Below are 16,448 nucleotides of genomic sequence, written 5' to 3'. Positions count from 1 at the left end.
TTACTGGACTGAATGTCAATATTATGACATAGTATGAGTGTGTTTCATGTTTGGTAATTGCAATCATTGTTGCTTTTGTTGTGGTCATCCATGTACAATGCTTGGTGTCAGTCTATTTATCTCTTGTAAAAATAAAATACAGTGTGTGTGAAAAAAAAAAAAATCTCAGAATTTATTAGTAAATAGAAAATTACAAAATAATTTGACTCAAATATTTGAGTACTTTCAATATCTGAGGCAACAACTTTAGAGAGATAAAAATATCTTCCCTAGGATTTTCAAAATTCCTGAATACAAACCATTTGAAATCAGTAAAGTGGAAATACTGCATTTTCCCCCTGAACATTTTTTAATGACAAACACAAAACAAAGAACAAAATACAAAGTCTATCAATAACCAATACTTATATTCTCAAACTGTCGCTTTTAATTATCTGTGGAATTGAGGAAGCTAATTTCATTTTGATTAATGTTCTCTCTAGAGCTAATCTTTAAAAAAAAATCTTAAGGCTTTTATTTTCTTTTTTAAAAAGAAAAAAACTAACCAAAATGTCCTAAGTCCTTTTAATTGGTCTTCTAGTACAATATGATGAAAGAAAACTCAACTAGTGTATTAGGGTCAAATTTAACTTTCCTACACATTTTGCTCTTCCCCCAGAACATATATTAGGCACAGGGAAAGAAATTAAGGCAACTAACTTGTATAGTTTATAGCTTAGATTATACTTGCTATGACCTTCTATAACCAACATTTAAGCTTAAATTGTGTACTCAGTGACTCTAATTATTCCAAATGAATTTTTTGTATTTTGTTATGCCCCAAAATATAAAAACCGCAAGTCCAAAACAAATTTCTACAGTTTGATGGAGAATATGGTTAAATAATTAATAAACAGTATCCTAAACAACCTTACTTCAATACTTTTCACATCAGATATTTCAAATTTTTGTTTACATCATTTAACCTCTTAAAGGTCCCACGTTTTGATTAAAATTCAGTGTTATAGAATCTACATATATGATATCAAAATGTCCTAAATAAGATTTGTTTTAGATCTGACTCCCTTATCCACTGCTGAGATGCTGAGAGCCCCATAGTTTTTCATTGGTCTTTTCTTCCCCCTTTAGATGTTCTTTCTCCGCAACTATTCAGCTGCACATTAATTATCTATCTGTCTGTATGATCTTGAGCTTATATCTTTCTCCTAAGCTCTAGATCTGCACTATCCAATGTGGTAGCCACCAGCCATTGTGGCTATTGAATTCCCAAACTATTATAAAGCAATGACACCATCATTGGAATGGATGGATAATCTTTCAAATGGACTATTTTAAAAAAACATTCTTTTGAGCACATTAATTATTGTATATTTATTAAAAATCAGTCTCATTAAATCATAATTACACCTCAGATCTTACTTGAATTTATATAAATCTGAGGAACTTAAGTCTAGAGGCTTACCATTTTTACTATATCAGAATACGCTGATTCAACAATTACACCACGATTAGTTGAAACATACTCAACCAGTTCATTCAATGTTGCTCTTTTAATTTCTTTGCTCTTCAAGTCTGAAACAGAGTCCATGAAATCAAACAGTACGCAACACTGCTGCAGCTTCTGACAGAAAAGCTCTTGTTGTTCATTTGAAGTGGCATCTGTAAATAAAAATAAAGAGAAACTTAGAAATGACCTACTCAGAAGTTACCTTCATATGTTTACCAATTTTGTAGAAGCTATTCACATACATAAAGTAAAACTTCTCGCAAAAATCTAGTGAGAAATTTACCCATCTAATCCCATTATTCACACCAGACATGAATTTCTATCTTCCTCCTCTCTCACTACCCACAATCAATCATTAAATGTTATTGATTCCGTTTCTTTAACTTATCTGGAATCTATCCTTTTCTTGTCATTCCCTCTGCCACTTTTAACGGCTCTCACATTCATCATTTAGACTACAGCAATGACATCCTAACTGCTCCTCTTGCCTGGGGCCATAACCTGCGATTCCTGATTTATCCTCTAAACTACTTCAAAAGCTAAAATCTTGCTAAAATGAGAATCATTCTGATCATACTCAATACTTTTCAATGATCCTCCAAAAATTACAGAATGACGTTCAAACTCCTTAGGATTGTATACAAAATGAAGCTGCCTACGGCCAAGAGTCATCTCTCAACACTATCTAGCATGCACCTTCACTTGGTTAAACCATGCTCTCTGCAATTTCCTGAAGATTTTACAGTGTTTCCTCTGCCTGGAATGCCCTTTTCCCACATTTCCACCCTGAGAACTCTCCCCATTTATTAATAAGTTTCAGCATAAGCATATTCCACTCTCAGAAGCTTTCTCTATGGCACTGAAGCTAAATTGGTTGGTTAATCCACATTTACCCAAATGTATCTTAGGTGCTATCTCTATTGTAGTATTTACTGTGCTATATGGCAGTTATATTTTACATGTATTATACTCCTAGATTACGAGGCCCCCAAAGACAGGAAACAAGTGTTCTCCCTTTCTTTCTCTCTCTCTTCCCCTCCCTCCGCCCTCTCATTATCTAGCACAGTACCTGCCACACAACATGCATTCAGTAAATGTTTATTGTTTTATCTTCTACTGAGTACAAAAATATGGGCACATTATAATCATTTGATTCTAACAAATGTATTAAATCTTTTTGTTTGCAACATTCAAAAAGTAATGACATTTCACTTCTGAATTTCAAATCTATAAACAAGGACCTTCGGTTATTCAGCTCAATTATTTGTTTCTTGAACTACTGAGATTAAATTTTTAAAAATCATGTATTCCAATACTGATACTGAGCTCATAGTATACAACAGTATTCCTTCATTCAAAACCAATGCCTGCTTTATATAAAGATAGAGGTAGAAATCTTCATAAAGATGATAACCTAACCAAGGATGCCCATGCTTTTTAATTCCTCTGGGGCAGGAAGCCAAGTGAAATTACTTTGCAGCTATATTCAAGTGCTGTCCTTAAAAAGCTGAGCTAGATAAGGTACTGCTAAAATATAGCAGGTCAGATATCCTAAGCCCACTCACACAAAGAAGACAAATACAGCATATCCTTTTAATTAGTCAATTTTGTTCAATAACTTAAAACATAATATTTACAAAAAAAATAGATATATTATAAAGAATGACAAAATTCACATGACTTTTGAAGTAAAAATATAAAGATTCTAAAAAAATTTTGAATTTGCTGCAACCCATTTATGGCTATGCCAGCAGAAACTTCTTCTGTGGTAGTGCCACACTTAAAAAGAGTTTGCATAACACTCTATGTTCCAAAATCAATAATGGCTCTCTGCTACATGAAAGCCAAGGTCTACAATCCTAAGACTGGCATCAGAGTTCATGTAATATTGACAGAGTACATGACATTTTTGATGATCACTTCCATAAAGTTTTTGATTCAAGAACACCTTTATTTGAACTGTTCTTCTGTGGGAACATTTTTATGTATCCTTTTAAAAAAAGACCATTAAATTTGTAACTACTTTCAATACCAAGTAATTTGTTAAACAGTTATCTTTACCCAGAAGTTTATTAAACCTCATTCTATTGCAGGTGAGAGTGAAGCACCATCCGACATACATACTGCATATAATCTTACCAGTCATAATTCACTATACTACTTCATCCCAAAATGACCATCAGCTATTCTAAGTAGAATCTGCTCATTCCCTGAGAAGTTAGTGTATCTTAAATGGCCTTTTCCTTAAATTCTCTTGGGGTTTTCTCCCTTAAAGTTAAAAAGGTATCCACTTAAGATTGGTATTTAGTTTATTTCAATTACTAAATAGACGTCTGCTTAATACAAATACTTGGCTTGAAAAACTAAAAGATGGACACCTGTCCTTTTTGTAAGTTTCCTAATCAGGCTAAACTTATTAGATTGGGTATGTATTATACATTAGAGAAGTGGGTGATAATTTGGGCTGTAAGAATCCTTCTCAACTCACACTGTACAAGAAATCCCCATAGTTCTCTCCATTACTCAGTAATATCTTTATCTATTTATAAATATATCTACATCCTTATTGTATAGCTTTATACTGTCTCTTTATTATAATACATATCTTTATATATAGTTAAATTCCATTATAATGATGGTTTGGGGAAATAGGTGCCATACTTTTAGAAGGTAACTCAGTTTAAGAGAGTTTTAAAATATTTTTAAGCTTTTTTTCCTTATGCTAAAAAAATACAAACTCATACAATATCCCAGTTCAATTAGAGATCACCTTAGATAGCCAGCGCTATTCTCTCCTTCCTCCTCCAAACCACCTTCTCTATGTGAAATCACTCCTCTCTCTGTTCTCCAAAGGCCGTATCTTTGTTCAGACTCTTCCCTACCTGAAATACCTTACCAGATTCCTCCCCTATGTTTCCAAATCCTACTCACCCTTTAAGAATAAACTGAAATCTCACATTCTCCACCAAACTTCCCTTAGGTAGGTCAGGATGAACTGATCCCTCCCTTCTCTGGACATCTATAATACAATCTCAATCATACACTTGAGCATGCATTAACTTTGGGCCTGTATTTAATGAATATTTCTTTTAGCACTCATCAAAAGAATTCAGGTTCCTCAAGGGCAAGGATCATTCACTGAGCAGGCTTTCCTTTTTATCTCTTTTACTTCTAGCATAGGGTATATAAGGAGCCAACAAATGTGTATTTGATGCTAGAAAAAACTCTGAATTTGAAGAATAAGATTATGCACTGAATTAAAATAGGCTATAGAACAAAGAAAAGAGGCTGTATATCAAAGCTGGCATAAATAGTGAATTATTACATCATGTCTATGCTTAAGAATTTATAACAATGACCATTTTTATCAATAACCTACCTTGATGGTTGATTTAAATGGATTAAATGAGATAATGATCATGAAGGTGAGTGCATATATGTCAAAGTAGATACAAATGGAAGGCATTTTTCTCTTACACCACAGGCTAGTAGCCTACAGCTAACATGTTACAAGACACAAAATGATTTTCAAGACTGACAAACAGGAGATTCAGGAACATGTTACATATAAAAAGGAAGTTTCTTTTTCTTTTTTTTCTTTCTTTTTTCTAGGAAGTTTCTCTTTCTGGGCACCTAACTCTTGAGTCTCCTTCGGAAGAAATTAATGTTTTTCATAGCTTCTCCATTCAGTAATCCGCTACTTAGCCTAAAGATTTCTTTGAAGTTGCTTTCTCCTCCAGAATTATATCGCAGCATTACCTAATATTTGGATGGAACAGGTCACATCTGGATTTTCCCAAACATTAGATATATTTAGAAAGCAGTTAACATTTCAACACCTTTGGCTCTGAGTTGAAATAGAAAAGTCCAAACCTCAATTATTTTTAGGTATTAGGGAATAGAAAAATCTTTTCCTACCTAGCCCCTCCTGTAAGTTAATACATGTTCTACTGAACAGTCTACTGTGCTACATAATAAAACATAATGCTGCTAACATTAGCGCTTCCTTCATGCCAAATACAACTGTTTCCTATGTCTATTTATTTAACTTTCAAAACAGTCCTTTAAGGTTAGTTTTGAAAGTTAGAGATGATTTCCTGCCTTCAAGAGCTTAGAAGCCGGTTGGGAAGGCAAGATACAAAACATTAAAAAATAATGCTATCAGGCGATAAACAAATGTAAAAGGTATGGTTGTTTACCATATATATATACATATATATATATATATATACACACACACATATATATATACACACAATCTGTTCTCTATATAACCTAGAGTCAAAAAGAATTTGAGAGCACTTACAAGATTAAATATAAGGAGAACAATTAAAAATAAAATCAGGATTAATTAAAAGCAGGAAAGCTATAGATATTACAAGGTATTTGACTGCTATATTTAATCACTTTGTGTTGAGTTTCTTGGCAACTAAGGTAAAACAGCGGTGGAAGAGGTGATCAGATTGTAAAAGGTTATGTGAGAAGAGAACGCTCCTGTCATCTACTGTTGGCTGGCCTACTTCTAGGTAGACAAACAACCTTTTCATATAGATCAAAAACATTTTTATAATGGTTACCCTAGTAAGAAAAAATGAGATCATTGTTTTCATCATTAAAAAATTATAAAATATTTTTCACTTGTAGATGTTTAATATAATCCCAACTCTTAGGCACCTTCCTGAGACATCAATTTTCAGAATTTTCTTATAAGAAAAAGAGACAAAAAGCAAAAAATATATTTCACTAAGCTGAAAAAAGATCAGACTACACTCTGGCTATACTTCATAAATATGAATAATAAATACTTCGTGAGGAAAAGAATGGGTAATAATTCTGTTCACTAGGGACTTCCCTGGTGGTGGAGTGGTTAAGAATCCGCCTGCCAAAGCAGGGGACACGGGTTCGATCCCTGGCCCGGGAAGATCCCACATGCCGTGGAGCAACTAAGCCCGTGCAACACAACTACTGAGCCTGCGCGCCACAGCTACTGAAGCCCACGCACCCTAGAACCCGTGTGCTGCAATTACTGAGCCTGCGTGCTGCAACTACTGAAGCCTGCGCGCCTAGAGCCCGTGCTCCACAACAAGAGAAGCTCGCACACTGCAACGAAGAGCAGCCCTCGCTTGCCACAACTAGAGAAAGCCCGTGCGCAGCGATGAAGACCCAACGCAGCCAAAAAAAAAAAAAAAAATTCTGTTCATTAAATGTAAAAAGCGCTGACAGTATCTACACTGACCACTTTATACTTCAGCTTCCCCATTACAAGCATCCTTGCAAATGAAGTCTGTCATGCTCAGTGGTGTTTCAGTATGGCAATGCCTTACTTTTAGGCAGTTAGGTCACATGCTGTTTTTACTTGGCTATTTTTACTAGGCTTATGTTGATTATCCATTTGCCATTCTCAATGTAGATAATAATGTCCATTCTGATTCCTATAGTGATAACTTCCTCACCTGGGATTCTCCCTGCAATATTAACTGATGTTATCCATCAGAATTCCACTTAGAGGTTCAAAAATAACAATACCCCTGGAAACATACTAATTCACAGGAAAAATTCAGAAAACCTTACAGTGCTACATCATATAGCAACTGGAATGGTGGATGCTGATGATGTAATTGTTTTGCAACATGCCCCAAGTACAACACAGTATTTGCTAGTCACTCTGAAATTAATTACAAGAGACCCCAAATTTTTGTTGGAGCAGTTTAAATCAGGTCTTCTTGGAAAGATGACACTGTACCTATTTCAAATAAATATTAATTTCTTCCAAAATGTGTATATGAATCGTGAGCAAATAAGGGATGAGCAGTTAAGATCCTAGTGACAGCCATTTAAATAAAGAGAGGGACTTCCCTGGTAGCGCAGTGGATAAGACTCTGCACTCCCAATGCAGGGGGCCCTGGTTCGATCCCTGGTCAGGGAACTAGGTCCCACATGCATGCCACAACTAAGAGTTCACATGTCACAACTAAGGAGCCTGCCTGCCGCAACTAAGGAGCCCACGTGCGGTAACTAAGGAGCCCGCAAGCCACAACTAAGACCCCAAGCAACCAAATAATATTAAAATAAACATAAATAAATAAGCAAAGAGAAAAACCCAGTCCTATACATAAACCTATTAGCATATCTTGACCTCCCCCTAAGTATTGATCTGGGAGCAATTCAGACCACCATTTATGATCATAATATAGCATATTCAACAGTCTTAAATGTCTTAAGTCTTTATGTTGCTTCAAAGAAACTTAATCACAACTTAAGACTATAATGTAACAGACCTGAAACACAAATATATTATATTCATATTTATATGCATCTCTTCAATAACAGTATCAGAGCTAAGGATTTACTAAAAGTACTCTTCTGAAAAATATTATTAAATCCCCAATATAAAAAGCTCTTCATGTAAAGTATTAAAGATGCAAGAAAAGCTACACAATCAAGGAATTATCTAAAAAACAGATATGTCTTGCAAAACACGTAATAGTTTAAATCTGATTGGAAGATGAATTTTTTTTTATACAGCAGGTTCTTATTAGTTATCCATTTTATACATATTAGTGTATACATGTCAATCCAAATCTCTCAGTTCATCCCACCACCACCACCCCCCATGCCACTTTCCCCCCTTGGTGTCCATATGTTTGTTCTCTACATCTGTGTCTCTATTTCTGCCCTGCAAACCAGTTCATCTGTACCATTTTTCTAGATTCCACATATATGTGTTAATATACAATATTTGTTTTTCTCTTCCTGACTTATTTCACGCTGTATGACAGTCTCTAGATCCATCCACGTCTCTACAAATGACCCAATTTCATTACTTTTTATGGCTGAGTAATATTCCATTGTATACATGTACCACATCTTCTTTATCCATTTGTCTGTCGATGGGCATTTAGGTTGCTTCCATGACCTGGCAATTGTAAATAGTGCTGCAATGAACATTGGGGTGCATGTGTCTTTTTGAATTATGGTCTTCTGTGGGTATATGCCCAGTAGTGGGATTGCTGGGTCATATGGTAATTCTATTTTTAGTTTTTTAAGGAACCTCCATACTGTTCTCCACAGGGGCTGTATCAATTTACATTCCCACCAACAGTGCAAGAGGGTTCTCTTTTCTCCACACCCTCTCCAGCATTTATTGTTTGTATATTTTCTGATGATGCCCATTCTAACTGGTGTGAGGTGATACCTCATTGTAGTTTTGACTTGCATTTCTCTAATAATTAGTGATGTTGAACAGCTTTTCATGTGCTCCTTGCCCATCTGTATGTCTTCTTTGGAGAAATGTCTATTTAGGTCTTTTGCCCATTTTTGGATTGGGTTGTTTGTTTCTTTAATATTGAGCTGCATGAGCTGTTTATATATGTTGGAGATTAATCCTTTGTCTGTTGATTCGTTTGCAAATATTTTCTCCCATTCTGACAGTTCTCTTTTTGTCTTGTTTGTAGTTTCCTTTGCTTTGCAAAAGCTTTTAAGTTTCATTAGGTCCCATTTGTTTTTGTTTTTATTTCCATTACTCTAAGAGGTGGATCAAAAAAGATCTTGCTGTGATTTATGTCAAAGAGTGTTCTTCCTATGTTTTCCTCTAAGAGTTTTATAGTGTCCGGTCTTACATTTAGGTCTCTAATCCATTTTGAGTTTATTTTTGTGTATGGTGTTAGGGAGTATTCTAATTTCATTCTTTTACATGTAGCTGTCCAGTTTTCCCAGCACCACTATTGAAGAGACTGTCTTTTCTCCATTGTATATCCTTGCCTCCTTTGTCATAGATTAGTTGACCATAGGTGCGTGGGTTTATCTCTGGGCTTTCTATCCTGTTCCATTGATCTACATTTCTGTTTTTATGCCAGTACCATATTGTCTTGATTACTGTAGCTTTGTAGTATAGTCTGAAGTCAGGCAGTCTGATTCCTCCAGCTCCGTTTTTTCCCCTCAAGACTGCTTTGGCTATTCGGGGTCTTTTGTGTCTCCAAACAAATTTTAAGAGTTTTTGTTCCAGTTCTGTAAAAAATGCCATTGGTAATTTGATAGGGACTGCATTGGATCTGTAGATTGCTTTGGGTAGTAAAGTCATTTTCAAAATATTGATTCTTTCAATCCAAGAACATGGTATATCTCTCCATCTGTTTGTATCATCTTTAATTTCTTTTATCAGTGTTTTATAGTTTTCTGCATACAGGTCTTTTGTCTCCCTAGGTAGGTTTATTCCTAGGTATTTTATTCTTTTTGTTGCAATGGTAAATGGGACTGTTTCTTAATTTCTCCTTCAGATTTTTCATCATTAGTGTATAGGAATGCAAGAGATTTCTGTGCATTAATTTTGTATCCTGCAACTTTACCAAATTCATTGATTAGCTCTAGTAGTTTTCTGGTGGCATCTTTAGGATTCTCTATGTATAGTATCATGTCATCTGCACACAGTGACAGTTTTACTTCTTCTTTTCCAAATTGCATTCATTTTATTTCTTTCTCTTCTCTGATTGCCGTGGCTAGGACTTCCAAAACTATGTTGAATAATAGTGATGAGAGTGGCCATCCTTGTCTTGTTCCTGATCTTGGAGGAAATGCTTTCAGTTTTTCACCATTTAGAATGATGTTTCCTGTGGGTTTGTCGTATATGGCCTTTATTATGTTGAGGTAGGGTCCCTCTATGCCCACTTTTTGGAGAGTTTTAATCATAAATGGGTGTTGAATTCTGTCAAAAGCTTTTTCTGCATCTATTGAGATGATCATGCGGTTTTTATTCTTCAATTCGTTAATATGGTGTACCACATTGATTGATTGGCATATACTGAAGAATCCTTGCATCCCTGGGATAAATCTCACTTGATCATGCTGTATGATCCTTTTAATGTGTTGTTGGATTCTGTTTGCTTGTATTTTGTTGAGGATTTTTACATCCATATTCATCAGTGATACTGCTCTATAATTTTCTGTTTTTGTAATATCTTTGTCTGGTTTTGGCATCAGGGTGATGGTGGCCTCATAGAATGAGTTTGGGAGTGTTCCTTCCTCTGCAATTTTTTGGAAGAGTTTGAGAAGGATGGGTGTTAGCTCTTCTCTAAATGTTTGATAGAATTCACCTGTGAAGCCATCTGGTCCTGGACTTTTTTTGTTGGAATATTTTTAATCACAGTTTCAATTTCATTACTTGTGATTGGTCTGTTCATATTTTCTATTTCTTCCTGGTTCAGTCTTGGAAGGTTATACCTTTCTAAGAATTTGTCCACTTCTTCCAGGTTGTCCATTTTATTGGCACAGAGTTGCTTGTAGTAGTCTCTTAGGATGCTTTGTATTTCTGCGGTGTCTGTTGTAACTTCTGTTTCATTTCTAATTTTATTGAGTCCTCTCCCTCTTTTTCTTGATGAGTCTGGCTAATGGTTTATCAATTTTGTTTATCTTCTCAAAGAACCAGCTTTTAGTTTTATTGATCTTTGCTACTGTTTTCTTTGTTTCTATTTCATTCATTTCTGCTCTGATCTTTATGATTTCTTTCCTTCTACTAACTTTGGGTTTTGTCTGTTCTTCTTTCTCTAGTTCCTTTAGGTGTAAGGTTAGATTGTTTATTTGAGATTTTTCCTATTTCTTGAGGTAGGCTTGTATTGCTATGAACTTCCCTCTTAAAACTGCTTTTTGCTGCATCCCATAAGTTTTGGATCATCGTGTTTTCGTTGTCATTTGTCTCTAGGTATTTTTTGATTTCCTCTTTGATTTCTTCAGTGATCTCTTGGTTATTTAGTAACGTATTGTTTAGCTTCCATGTGTTTGTGCTTTTTATGTTTTTTTCTCTGTAATTGATTTCACATCTCATAGCATTGTGGTCAGACCAGAAAAGATGCTTGATATGATTTCAATTTTCTTAAATTTACTGAGACCTGTTTTGTGACCCAGGATGTGATCTATCCTGGAGAATGTTCCGTGCGCACTTGAGAAGAAAGCGTAATCTGCTGTTTTTGGATGGAATGTCCTATAAATATCAATTAAATCTATCTGGTCTATTGTGTCATTTAAAGCTTCTGTTTCCTTATTAATTTTCTGTTTGGATGATCTGTCCATTGGTGTAAGTGAGGTGTTAAAGTCCCCCACTATTATTGTGTTACTGTCAATTTCCTCTTTTATAGCTGTTAGCAGTTGCCTTATGTATTGAGGCGCTCCTATGTTGGGTTCATATACATTTATAATTGTTATATCTTCTTCTTGGATTGATCCCTTGATCATTATGTAGTGTCCTCCTTTGTCTCTTGTAACATTCTTTATTTTAAAGTCTATTTTATCTGATATGAGTATTGCTACTCCAGCTTTCTTTTGATTTCCATTTGCATGGAATATCTTTTTCCATCCCCTCACTTTCAGTCTGTATGTGTGTCTAGGTCTGAAGTGGGTCTCTTGTAGACAGCATATAGATGGGTCTTGTTTTTGTATCCATTCAGCGAACCTGTGTCTTTTGGTTGGAGCATTTAATCCATTCACGTTTAAGGTAATTATCGATATGTATGTTACTACTACCATTTTCTTAATTGTTATGGGTTTGTTTTTGTAGGTCCTTTTCTTCTATTGTGTTTCCCACTTAAAGAAGTTCCTTTAGCATTTGTTGTAGAGCTGGTTTGATGGTGCTGAATTCTGTCAGCTTTTGCTTGTCTGTAAAGCTTTTGATTTCTCTGTTGATCCTGAATGAGATCCTTGCTGGGTAGAGTAATCTTGGTTGTAGGTTCCCTTTCATCCCTTTAAATCCCTTCCCTTTCATCACTTTAAATATATCATGCCACTCCCTTCTGGCTTGTAGAGTTTCTGCTGAGAAGTCAGCTCTTAACCTTATGGGAATTCCCTTGTATGTTATTTGTCATTTTTTCCCTTGTTGCTTTGAATGATTTTTCTTTGCCTTTAATTTTTGTCAATTTGATTACTATGTGTCTCAGCGCGTTTCTCCTTGGGTTTGTCCTGCCTGGGACTCTCTGCACTTCCTAGACTTGGGTGGCTATTTCCTTTCCCATGTTAGGGAAGTTTTTGACTATAATCTCTTCAAATATTTTCTCAGGTCCTTTCTCTCTCTCTTCTCCTTCTGGGACCCCTATAATGCGAATGTTTGAGTTTAATGTTGTCCCAGAGGTCTCCTAGGCTGTCTTCTTTTCTTTTCATTCTTTTTTCTTTATTCTGTTCTGTGGCAGTGAATTCCACCATTCTGTCTTCCAGGTCACTTATCCGTTCTTCTGCCTCAGTTATTCTGCTATTGATTCCTTCTAGTGTATTTTTCATTTCAGTTATTGTATTGTTCATCTCCGTTTGTTTGTTCTTTAATGTTTGTTAAACATTTCTTGCAGCTTCTCGATCTTTGCCTCCATTCTTTCACTATCATTATTCTGAATTCTTTTTCTGGAAGGCTGCCTATGTCCACTTTAGTTTTTCTGGGGTTTTATTTTGTTCCTTCATCTGGTACATAGACCTCTGCCTTTTCATCTTGTCTATCTTTCTGTGAATGTGGTTTTTGTTCCACAGGCTGCAGGATTGTAGCTCTTCTTGCTTCTGCTGTCTGCCCTCTCAAGATGAATTCTTTAAAAACTTATCTTAACTGTCTTCTATTTTATTATTATGACTGAAACTTGATCCGACTCAAGAATTCTCACCACTGTTGAGATCCATGGCCTTAGGCAGAGAGAGAATCAAGATAATTCTAGGGAAGTGAGGCATTTCATCTTTGGAGAATTATTAACACAACTTTTAAAACTCACAAAAACCCAGCTAGATTTTTCCTACTTATCTGTAAATTCTTAAGTTTTTTCAATACTCAATTTGAAGATGTACCTGGCTCACACTTTAAAAAATACTGCTCTAGAGAACTGTGTTTCAAAGTGTGGGTTGCAATGCATTAGTGGGTAGAATAAGATAACTTTAGTGGGTCACAACCAGAACTTAAAAATAAATATAAAATATCAGCATATTGCATGTAAGAGTGTTATTTTATGAAACATTATATGAGAACTGAGTTGTAAAGTAAAATGTGTTTGTTATAGTTTTCAGTCAAAAAAAACCCCCGAAAACCACTGCTTTACAATATGTAAAGTACTATAATATCCCACACTACATAGCATGCCCAAGATCACAAAGAATATCTGTAATAAAACTGGGATTCAAATCACCTAGAATGCAAGGAGAACAAGTATTATATGAGATTACTGTCTTTGAAACATCAACTGTTCCTTTAATAACTATCTTCTATATCTTTACCCACTTAGAGATCACAATGCATATACTTAAAAATGGCAAATTTGTTTATTTCCTTCCCTTTACTCTAAAACAGAAGTCCCCAACCTTTTTGGCAACTGTTTTCAGGGTAAACAATTTTTCCACGGACCGGGGGGTGTGGAGGGTTTGGGTGTAAGGTAAGGATGGTTCAGGCAGTAATGCGAGAGATGGGGAGTTTTGCTCGCCTGCCGCTCACCTCCTGCTGGGCGGCCCGGTTCCACAGACCATTACTCGTCTGAGGTCCAGGGTTGGGGACCCCTGCTCTAAAAGATTAGACCAGAAAAAAGAGAGAGAGAAAGAGAGAGGGAGAGAGAGAGAGAGAGGGAGGGAGGGAGGGAGGGAGGGAGGGAAGGAGAGGGATAAATCCACAATATCAAAGAGAATAGAAGAATGGTCCCCCAGGCAAAAGACAATCAAATTTCTGGAAAATTCGAAGTACATGAAGTGGTAAGTGACAAAACCAAAAGAGAGAAACTCACATCCTAGAATAAACAGAAAAGGGATTACAGGTGAGGTTCGTACAGAACTACAGATTAGAAATACCAGATGAAATAGAAGACGGATTAAGACGTGAACTGAAAATAGGGGGGATGACATAAATCTGTATGCACTATGCAGTTTACTACCCCACTCCAAAAGACAGTGAAGCATTCATGCTCCAGGCAAAAACAAAAAGAAAACACAAAACACAAAAAAACAAAAACAAAACCTGGAAAGTTCTTCCCTAAAGAAACTGAATAGTCCCAGAGAAATATTCATACATTCTAGCTTTTAACTAGTTCCCTGCCCGATTACTCTAAACAAAACTAGACCGTCAACAAAGCCCATCCAACTTCTGAAATGATTTTTTTTTCTTCACTCATACATATCAATAGATTATAAAGGATCACCAGATATTCGAGGAAAGTCTATAACATGAAAAAAAACTAAATCAACAGGGGAAAAAAAAACCTAAACAAAGGGATAATTTAGTTAACACCGAAATTTCAGATGCCCAGGAAAAAAGACTAAAAGCTTTCAAATTAAAAAGTCACTCAAAAAAGAACCAGAGGCAGATCTCCATCAGACTTCTTATCAGCAAGAGTGATGCCAGAATATAATGCAGCTCTGCCACTAGAATTCTTATGCCAATCTACGACTCTGTAACTAGCCAAGTATCAATGAAGTATACAGGTTCAAAAAGGGCATTTTCAGACATACAAATACTTGGAAAACTTAGCACCCTCATATCCTTTCGTAGGAAATTCTGAGGACACGATGTAGCAATAGGGAGAAAGAGAAAGGAATGGAATCCAGGAATTAGGGAAATTCAAGAAAACAGGCCTAGAGAACAAGTGGAACAGTTTAGAGCAGGAGGAAAGAAGGCCCCATGACAGTGGTCTCTAAAGCAGAATCATTAGGATATCTTATCACATGGAGATTTGGAGGAAAAAACTGAGAGTATGTTAAAGGTGCAAAAAAAGACAATTAGAAACTCCAGGAAATACTAAAAAAACTATATAAGAAAGGAAATATAATTACATTATGCAGCTCTGAAGCCTATACAGTCACACAATATAAACCTTGTTCACTGCCTTTCAACTTTTAGAATTAACTTACAAGTTACAGAAAACTTAATTATGGCTACAGAAAATGTTATAGCCTTAAAAATGTTAAGATGACAAAAGCTGAGGGTAAAAGGAGAGGAGGAGAAAGTGAGGGGCACTACCTTTCCAACTTCATTTCCCATCATTCCCCCCTTTACATCCCATGTTCCATTTATACTGGTACTTAAAGTTCCCCAAATGGCCTATTTGCACATGCACTGGTTGGGATGCACTCTCCCATCATTATTCTTCATTCTCTGCAGAAGCAAATAAAGACAATGCCCATCCAAACACTACCCAATGAGTAAAAAGCTTTAGCCAAAGGATTTTAAGTCTACCAGGACCATTAAACACGACTATATCCTCTGTTGTGAGACAGAGAATCAAGTTATGTTAAGCCTAATACCATTAAATATTTATAAAACTTCCCTTCTTCTAATTCCATGCTTATCAAGTGTAGTAGTTCTAAAATTAATCCACAAATTATTTTGACACTCCTCTCTTCAAAAGGTGGAGTCTACTTCTCCTGTGAATGTGGGCTGGACTAAAGTGACTTGCTTCTAGGGAACAGACTGAGTATTGCAGAAGTGCTGCTACATGACTTCCAAGTCTGGGTCATAAAAGTGAGGCTATGTGACTTCCAAGGTGGATTCTTCCTGGAAATATCTTGGAGTCATGAGAGACCTCAAGGTTCACAAATAAACTATTTGAGAAAAATAATACCTATGTAGTTGAGTACATAGCCTAGTTGATCACACTGCCTCATTTGCTATTAGAAAACTTCGTAAGAATTTTTTTGAAGTAAATTAGAGTCTTTAGAAAAATATAAGGAAGTTTTACACTGTACTGTCTGGTGTCAGTTTATGAAACCTATTTAGAAAGACTGTACCACCAAATCAAGAGGTATTTAAGACAAGTTCAGGTTTTTTAACATTGTACAACTGTATCTGACTACAGAAATATCATGGAATGTGAAAACTCTCATTCTCAACCACATGGGTATGTTTCCCATGGTGTTCATGATGAATTTTCAATGTCTGAATTTGTTCCTCTGCCTTATACATGCAAATACATGATTTCTTCTTATACACAATACAAATATAAATTAG

General features: G+C 35.7%; 1 protein-coding gene across 1 annotated transcript in view; it reads right to left on the bottom strand.

Moving 5' to 3' along the window:
* Positions 1-16,448, bottom strand: part of PPP2R5A (protein phosphatase 2 regulatory subunit B'alpha) — a 101,366-nt gene that overhangs the window by 57,799 nt on the left and 27,119 nt on the right. Inside the window, exon 2 of the mRNA XM_061187515.1 lies at positions 1,463-1,659. Within this exon, the coding sequence (XP_061043498.1) occupies positions 1,463-1,659 (197 nt within the window). The remainder of the gene's footprint in view (positions 1-1,462; positions 1,660-16,448) is intronic.

Source organism: Eubalaena glacialis, chromosome 3, assembly GCF_028564815.1.
Source record: "Eubalaena glacialis isolate mEubGla1 chromosome 3, mEubGla1.1.hap2.+ XY, whole genome shotgun sequence".
Taxonomy (NCBI): Eukaryota; Metazoa; Chordata; class Mammalia; order Artiodactyla; family Balaenidae; genus Eubalaena; species Eubalaena glacialis.
The sequence above is the reverse complement of the archived record's forward strand: the minus strand, read 5'-3'. Positions and strand labels throughout refer to the sequence as shown.